The sequence below is a fragment of the Neodiprion lecontei genome, chromosome 7 (genome assembly GCF_021901455.1).
Source record: "Neodiprion lecontei isolate iyNeoLeco1 chromosome 7, iyNeoLeco1.1, whole genome shotgun sequence".
In the NCBI taxonomy this organism is placed as follows: Eukaryota; Metazoa; Arthropoda; class Insecta; order Hymenoptera; family Diprionidae; genus Neodiprion; species Neodiprion lecontei.
In genome coordinates this window covers 1,431,942-1,440,593 of record NC_060266.1, presented here as the reverse complement: position 1 = coordinate 1,440,593, position 8,652 = coordinate 1,431,942, and the positions used below count along the sequence as shown (strand labels likewise).

The 8,652-nt window shown below is 38.0% G+C and overlaps 2 protein-coding genes across 5 annotated transcripts; both read right to left on the bottom strand.

The window, feature by feature from the left end:
- Positions 1 to 99: 99 nt before the first annotated feature.
- On the bottom strand, positions 100 to 5,018 carry LOC107220599 (dystrophin-like). Of its 4 annotated transcripts, none has more exons than XM_046745236.1 (12): positions 4,978 to 5,018; positions 4,471 to 4,528; positions 4,128 to 4,264; positions 3,621 to 3,828; positions 3,299 to 3,542; positions 3,000 to 3,111; positions 2,760 to 2,926; positions 2,568 to 2,683; positions 2,265 to 2,493; positions 1,801 to 2,152; positions 986 to 1,306; positions 100 to 865 (listed from the first exon to the last, which is right to left on the bottom strand). In XM_046745236.1, exons 1-12 carry the CDS (start codon positions 4,985 to 4,987, stop codon positions 744 to 746), a joined length of 2,076 nt encoding a protein of 691 aa, XP_046601192.1. In that variant the 5' UTR covers positions 4,988 to 5,018; the 3' UTR covers positions 100 to 743. The 4 variants fall into 4 exon arrangements, with proteins under 4 accessions (XP_046601192.1, XP_015514743.1, XP_046601194.1 ...); XM_015659257.2 differs by having other exon boundaries at positions 101 to 886; XM_046745238.1 differs by lacking the exon at positions 4,978 to 5,018 and adding an exon at positions 4,923 to 4,941 and having other exon boundaries at positions 101 to 886.
- A 274-nt stretch (positions 5,019 to 5,292) lies between these two features.
- Positions 5,293 to 7,500, bottom strand: LOC107220590 (histone H2B). The gene is made up of 3 exons (XM_015659247.2): positions 7,274 to 7,500; positions 6,368 to 6,787; positions 5,293 to 5,628 (listed from the first exon to the last, which is right to left on the bottom strand). The coding sequence occupies exons 2-3, from the start codon at positions 6,763 to 6,765 to the stop codon at positions 5,604 to 5,606; spliced, it is 423 nt and encodes a 140-aa protein (XP_015514733.1). The 5' UTR covers positions 6,766 to 6,787; positions 7,274 to 7,500; the 3' UTR covers positions 5,293 to 5,603.
- Between the last annotated feature and the right edge of the window lie 1,152 nt (positions 7,501 to 8,652).

Genomic DNA, 8,652 nt, shown 5'->3' with positions numbered 1-8,652 from the left:
AACATCGATTGAAATTTTAAAATTAGCTTTTAAAGGAAAACGGAAATGGGCAAAGGGATAATGAAGCAGAAAACCTGTGCACAAGTATAGAAATAGTATAAAATTTAATATCAAAAGGCATTGCGTTTACGTAAATGGTACATACATATCTAGATATAATAGGTAAAATAATTTCATGTGCGAGATTTGACATATACGTAATGAGTAAAATTATAATGTGTGCATATGAATTATCGTTACATTTTCAAGGTATTTAGAATACTCGCATTTTTACGATTGCATCTGATAATTGCGATATTTTCTATAATTATGAAAATTAAAAATAGTTAATGTATTCTTCTCATGCATCGTACTGTAATACTAAATTGCAGGGGCAGTGTTTGTTTCGCTTACACTTGTACCTATAATCGTATGAAATTGTTGTCTTTTTAATTGCATTCGAATACTAGTAAATACCCGCGGGCAATAAATCGCTTCTGCAAAACATCGTTGTTCAAAGATATTAGTTCTTTTTTCTTGAAAAACGTAAAAGAGAAATTGGATCAAATGAATGAAAAAATATTTCCACGTAAAGTGCAGGCGAAGTACTTTAGTATACAAATTACATAAATACACATATGTATATTCTGTTAAAGTAAGGAAATATTGCAAAACTTTCATTTGTGGTTTGAGAAAAAAGCCTCTTTGTGCTTCGCCAAGCTTCGTAAAGAGCGTGTCATACCTATATTGTTATAAATTTGATTTTATACGATTGTGGCAAGTTTTCCTTTCCTGGATTCCATGCCTTCGATTAGCCCGGTTAAAAGATCCTCCATTTCCGTAGCTGCTCGTTTGAGCTCGCAATTGTCATTGGCGCTGAACGATCCTGCAACACGGGCACGAGACCCTGTCACACACAGAGAAGGGATTGACGTTGTTCAGTAGTCATTGAATAAGGATAAGTAAACAAACAACTCGCAATCATCATACTCTGGAGTTTTCTTACCTTCGAGCAGAGAATCATTGGCAACCATGTTCTGCAGTCTGTCCAATATGTCGTTTAGGTCGCCTTGGATATTCTGCAAACTGCTGTGCTGCGAATGTTTGTCAGGACGCTGGAGAGATGACGGTGTGTTATTCTCTCTTGGCAATCCGATTGGCGAATGTGAAACGGCTGGCGGTGAATCTCCGTGCGAACTGCTCGTCGCCACTGGTTTTACCTGCTTGTCTCCTCCTCGCTCCATCTCGACTGAATTACCCGATCGCAGCCACTGTGAAAATCCACTTCCACTTGGTGCCAGGCCTGTTCCATTCGCTCCCTTCCCACCTGCAGTTTATTTATTTATCTATTTATTTATTTATTTATTTGACGAAACAGGCCCAATATTAAAACTACGGTATTACACAGTTAAGAAGTTGCACGGGTACGTTATATTTATAACTAAATAAACACTTGAAACGTGCTTTAATCCTGCCCAAAACTGTAATGAAAATGAGACATCATGTAAAAAATTGTTACCGTGAAATTTTAGAACGACTTCCAGAGTTCGACTTTTCAAAATATGAACATATTTTCTTTGTCATTGTATTTACTAACTGAATCTCAGAAAATCCTAACGGACCAAGTTGCGATTTTTTCTAAACATGCATTATTAAAGTAACATCACTAACTTCAACCTTGTAGAACAGTTAGTTTCGTTCATTCATCTGTGAATAACAATAAATAACAAATGTTCAAATTGCGAGAAAGACAAAAGTCTTGAACCACAGACGAAGTAATCGAGATTCATGACAAACAAGATGAACTGAACATTTCCTCACCCCCAATCCAGGTGCTCAAATCGACAGGTGTGAATTCCGAGAGATTGCCGCCAAATCCAGAACTCGGATAGTTTGAATCTGTACACGATTGTGTCCCCAGCTTGTCTCTTCTTGAATTCATAGAAGTAACAGGGCTCGAATCGAGGTTTTCCACAGCTAGCGCGTCTCTTCCTTGTCGCGCGAAAGTTGAGTCGCGCTTGAATTTTTTCTCGACGGTTCCTTGCTGAACAATCGGACTGAGTTCAAACTCCAGGGGTAACGGAGTTACTCTCGACGCTATGGGGTGCAGCATGGGAGTGCTTTCCATGTGTGTCATGATACGCGGTTGTACTGGCTGATTGAAGAGATATTTCTAAATTGTGGGAAAAAAAGTGATTGAGCGCATCTTAATTTGATCTCGTCCCAAAACTAATTTCATCGTTGCTAATTTTATCCTTCTGACAAAATAGACATGGAAAAAACACCTTCAGAATCTTGAGACGCTGAAGTTGCGACTCTATCGTTGCTCTGTGGCGCTGAAGTCTCTCAGCTCTGGTTCCGCAAATTTCCAAAAGCTCGGCTTGCAGCTGCCTGTTTTCATCTTCGAGGTGGCTTATTATGCTCTGCAACTCGCGCTGTGGATTGTTCAGTACTTTCCTCCTGACCGTGCTCCTCAGCGAAACGTTGTCCCCGTCCTTTTCGTCGTTCGTTAAACTGTGGGGGAGAAAATTGTCTTCAATTGATTGAAACTTGTGAAAATCAGATGCACAAACGCTCTTTAAACTCACTGCTGCATCTCGGGCGGTGGCTCATCGGGATCTGCTATTACTGTCCTTGACGGACACAGTCTCAGCTTGTTTCTAATCAGTTCGATTATTAGCTTCGTCACTTCCCTGTTCGACGTCTGAAAACAAGATTTGCGATTGACGCGCGTGTAATTTTTCCGCAAAACACGATGGTTTCTGCAATTTGAAAAATACCTTTACACAGTACTCCCTGACCGGATGTTTCAGCTTGTGTTTGCTCGTTGCTTTTCCGAGTAGAAAACAACCCTGACACTGGTGATAACCGGCGCATCTCAAACACGAGTATCTCGGTCCCTGAATTGGCGTAGTTTTGCAGGACGAACATTTCACATTGTGGATTACTGTGGAAGATGAGATTTTCGGGGATAAGTCTGGTATATCGGGCAAGTAAGCATTCGCTGTTTCGTCGCTTACTGTTTTCCGCTGCCTGCATTCGATTCAGCGTTGTGATCCACATTAGTAACGGCGGCTCCTGCATTAGCCAGGCAGCAAATTCGGCCTCGCTGACTCCGAGACTTCCCTGCGACTGTTAACAGAATACCATAGAGTGAAATTTAGGGAACGGAGAAACGTTGTCAAATCAATTTTGTTTAGTTTAGTAGATTCTATTGTAAATCAGAGTCGCTAACACTATCCATTCTCCACATGTCTTTTTTCCCTTCTCTATTTATTTTGAGCATACTATAGACGATTCATCATCATGGTCGTTGTACCTCGACGAAGCAATTATCAACGCCTAACTGGACCATGTGCGATCCATAGGCGACGCTTTCGCCGAGCATGTCGGTAACTTTGCAGATATTGCTAAGAAGCGAGAACAGGGCAGCTCTTGACAAGCAGGCGTTGTGATCGGCCAGCTGTTGGTAGAGGTAGCCGTATTTGTCCTGAAGTCTGCTGCAGCTTGCCAATGTGAGAGCAACTTTTGCCGAAAATACTGAAACGCTGCCCTCGCGTTTTCTGCGAATGAGAATGACGAAGCATGAAAAAATAAAATGACGATTGGCGGGAGAACATGAAACGTGTATAGTTACATACTTGTCGAATATGTTGAGTATGTAATTTACGCCGAGCTTGGTCGCAAGATCCGTGTTAAAATTCGTGTTCGCCTCCTTCTGGGCTGCAAAATATATATCGGAAAGCACGTCTTCCAGCTCGGTAGGATCTAAGGTGACGGAATTCTCCGTCACGGACAGACGATGGCGCTCAAAAACCCCGGCTATCAATTCTAGACGAACTTGTTGCACTGGAAGAGAATTAGTAGAATGAAACGATATAAGTATCATAAATTTACTCATAATCAACGCGTAACTTATGTCTCAAACAAGGACTCTGAATTGCTATCCTTAGTTTTGAGATCTGGCACAGAATTCAGATAACCAGAAACTGGTTATCGATATTGTATGGTTTCGTTCGTGGGAGTAAAAAAGAAAAACCGATTGTGAGGGAAGAATAATCGAGTTTAAAAAATAATCTATTATAATCTATTAATTGTGAAAAAATAATGGATTTAATGGAAAATTGATTAATTTTTGACATTCTTACTGTTCAGATCTCTGTGGAGGATTCTCATCTTTGCAGCTGTTCTGTAAGACGCGTATCTTATCACATTGCATTCTTCGACCGATCGCATTATCTCTCGCATTCTTGGGTGATCCCATTCTGTCTGCTTGGTCGCGTGGCTGCGTAGCGAAAAAACAAAGAAATATCGATTAATCGTGACGCCAAAATGACTGTCTATGTTTTCCGCTTTCTCTATGTCGAAAAGAAATAAGATCGCAAACTCTATTTTCCTTTGTAACAAAGCGTAGCTCTGGATATACGTTATTGAAAATTTAATCGAATCCGATAATCGGCGATGATATATAACAGCGATATTAGCACTTACTTGATGTAATAAGGAACACCGCCTTCGGTTTCTGCTTGTTTCCACCCGTTCAGATATTCTGAAAATTAAAAAATTGTCCATGATTATAATATGATTAATAAGGCGGTCGGAAAAGTTTTCATTGGAACGCTCCCCCCAGATCTGTTCCAAATCGAACCAAAATTTTTACGCTCCCCAAACAAGGACCACCCTAATGGTTGTTATCATTACTCTGTAATTAATCTATTTTTATTGAATTTCATGCTAACTCAATCGATTCGTGTTTTGTAGCCAGGGTGAAAATAAATACTAGGGACGCTAGGGAATATCGCGTTTGTTAGGTTAGGTTGACATAACCTCTAATGGGCTTTGTAGAAGAGTTATCTATTTCAGTAGATTTCAAAGATAGTTAATTTTTTTCTCTATATTTTGGTAAATTAACAAAGAAGTAAGACGTTTTAATTCACAATTACGGAATATCGGGTACAATAACAAAGTATGAGATAAATAACAACAAAGCGGAGTCACCTTCTGTCATATTGTTAACCGTTCTTGTAGTTTTTCCGTTTTCGTGGTAAAATTTTAAATTTCACCGTATAATTTCTACGCATGCGCGTATCTTTCTTCGCGGTTACAGTTAAATGGCGCCAATATTTAAAATCGATACTTGAATCGAGGGATAACGAATAAAAAATATTATCACGTGTTATCTGGGAAAAATGTGAACTGCGATAAACGAATTGTTGAAAAACGATTAAATTAATAACGATCGGATCAATTAAAGGGGTAAAACATATAATGTGCATAAGAATGAAATATGTATTGTTACAATTTGTTATTATACAAGATCTTACACCTATATGTTATAATTATCATTTCATATGTCAATTAATAGCAATATATTAATCATCATAAAAATGCCATCTCATTATTTATGCATTCCGATGTATACATTTAATATACATTATTAATTATTTATTTACATTATTATTGTTTTTCTTCATATTTCAACTATCCACCAGTTAATAGATAAGAAATTTGCTAAATGACCTGCATTTATATCACGTGACGTTTCTAAACGCCGTAATTAAAATGACAGTAATGAAAATTTTAAATATTACAAAACAAAGAAAATAAATATTTATTTTCTTCTTCTAAAATCTAAGAACCTCTGGCTGTCTGAAAAAAACAAAAACAACGATGATTAAAAGATTTAGCATCGAAAGCTCGTAAGATATAATCGATCATATGTTCAGGGAACTAAATTTCATTTTAGAAAAATCATTACTTTGCGTACTCGTGTAATTTGTCTCTCGAAAATCTATGAAGTCAAGAAAAGTATCCAGAATCTTATATCAGGAGTATAAGAAACTACAGGCGGAACATTACATGGAACAAAAAAAAATTCTATCTAATCCAATTGTAAAGGTACCGTCAAAATTTCAAATCGATCCACGCTTGGTGTTCAAGTAATCTGTCTTCCCGGTTTAAAAAAAAAAAAGTAGCTTCGACATGAATGCGATTCAATTTTTACGAGCACTCGGCGCGCGATCCGAGGATCTCTGGCAAGATCAAGAATTAAACCTTTCGAAAACAAAATTAATTCTTTTCACCACATGTATTAAGTTTGCGAGCGATGTAAGAGTGTGTGTATCGGAGATAAGCGCGCCTCGTCACGAGCGGCAGTAGCTGCCAGGCAGCCGAACCGAGCGCAACGGTCTCCGAGTCGTTGGTTACCTTGTATAATTATCTATTAACTATATTATTCAGTATACATTCATTGAACTTCCTGCTTCGCCTACTACCACCAAGGCGACACAACGAGTAAATTCGAAAAAACGAAACGACAAATAAATACGGCAGCTTAAATAATGCTGATGTCAATAATTAATCCAAGGTAGTTAATTCAAGAACTCACTTTGACTTTTCGTACTTTGTTAGAGCCTTGTTTCCTTCGTGGATAGCGTGAATGGCAAGTTCTCCCGGCAGGATAAACTTGACCGCGGTTTTTATTTCCCGATCCGTGATCGTGGATCGTTTGTTGTAGTGAGCGAGCCGAAACGATTCCTCGGCAAGCCGTTCAAACATATCTTTCATAAAGCTGTCCATGATGCTCATTGCTTTAACGCTTATACCGATATACGGGTAATTTATTTTCATTACCCTGTAAATATACCTTGCGTAGCTTTCCGGCTTCCTGCGCTTTTTCTTCTTATTATTCTTATTCTTTTTCTTATCGCTCGTAATATTCTCCGCATCATTCCGGGCAGTGATCTTCCTTGATTTTTTGACCTTAGTCTCTGGTACCATTTTCATGAATAAAGATCAACCTTCCTTGCTGTAAAATGATTTCATTCATTCAATAAATGAATAGATAAAATGAAAATGTGACATTTCCTTTAAAATCCAATTCATAATGTAATATTTTTATAATATTATAAACAAATTATGTGTCCGGCGTTTCGTAACCTGGGCGATAATCAAATAATACAGGTTATTATTCGCCACCCTTAGTGTAGATTTATTATTTACTGAAACCAGCTACAACTCGAAAATGTCAACAAATTCTGACCGAGGTGTGTCTCGACACCTCTGATGTTTATGTACAGCCGAATTTGGCTGTGCGCAGTTTAATTGCGAAATTGATTTGATTTTAAACTGTAAATTGACTCTACAATTTTTCAGAAACCAAATACACCTTATCGCGAAATTTGCACATGAATTTCAAGTTCATATGCTCTTTGACAAGTGAATTAAAAAATTTCTACCCGTTCGTCGGCACACCGTTCGCTTATACTTTATATTCATTCTGAAATTTACTCACAGAATTAAAATCAGCGCTAATTATCGCTCCGTAGCCACGCCAAAAGGCTCGCAATCACGTTTTCTGAAACCTGCTTCCTTACTTCGAGAAAATTCCTCTTTTTTTTAGTTTTTGTATTTATTTTTGAAACAGTAAGAACGAAAATTCCTCTGTTCCACTTCACCGCTGTACACCATCACTGTCAGGACTTGTTTCTATTCTAGGTCTCTAGGACTCGAGTTGAGATGAGCCGAAAGTTCGAAACATAGGGCGCTAATATTCGCGGTATATTGTCCGGATTTTACTTGCGGCTCGCTGATTTTGAGATTTTTAAATTTTAGCGTATCACAAACGGTGATATGTTGAATTCGACGCTCTTTCGTGAGATATAAAAATATAGTAAAATTACTCCCGTCATTTTTTTTCGCCATCTTAATCTTGTGTCGTGAAATTACGGTCACAATTTTTTTCGCTCGTTTTACAGCAAACAATAGGGTGACACCATCTATTTAGATGCAAAAATACCGGTTACTTTCTTTTATTTTTTTTTTGTAAATTAACGATCAAGAAAAAATATTACCGATCATTTACAAAATTAGACCTACAGATAGAAGTAGCGCATCACTTCTTTTTCACCTTCCGTAATCATAATTCTGGTTGTTTCTTTTTTAGTAGAAAGTAATACACAATACAGAAACATTTACAGTCCATCATGAATATATTGATAAATTTATTATAGTTTTATTACAAAAATATATGCCAAAAAAAAATGATGATTCTTAGATTTCTTATAAACAACAATTATACAAACTGTTCGATAATGTATAACCGTGTTATTTCTAATTTGCAACAGGCAAGTATGCGAGCTGATCCGGAGCTGAAAACTACTAGAAATCATCGCCAAATAAGCCCAATGAAGTTTTTTCGGTCGAGAAGGAGAGATGATTCTGTTGATGTCTACATCTTGAAAACATCGAGCTGTGTATACTGAAGATCGAACGATCGCCGGTAAGTCTCGCATGCGATCTGTTAAAATCTCGTGACGTCGGTTACTTTGCATGTGATTTCATACGCAAACGGATGGTAAAATTTTTTGTTAAAGTAATTTCATATCAAGGCATTGGGAGACTTTTTCACCCTCCAATATTGTAAAACATTGAAACTTACACATTATACGCAACGTAACCGCGTTAATACGTTGCACGACGAGTAGATCATCTTCGCTACTTTTTGACCGAAATCGAAACGATTAGTTCGATATTTGGCCGCCAGGGACGATTGACCGTCGGTAAGAAGGATCACGTGCAAACATTCCGGCTCATCGACAGCCGCGCTCTTCTCAATTACTTCGCGCTCCCCATGACGCAACAAACATTCGACAGTCGCGCGTGCCGCTGGTG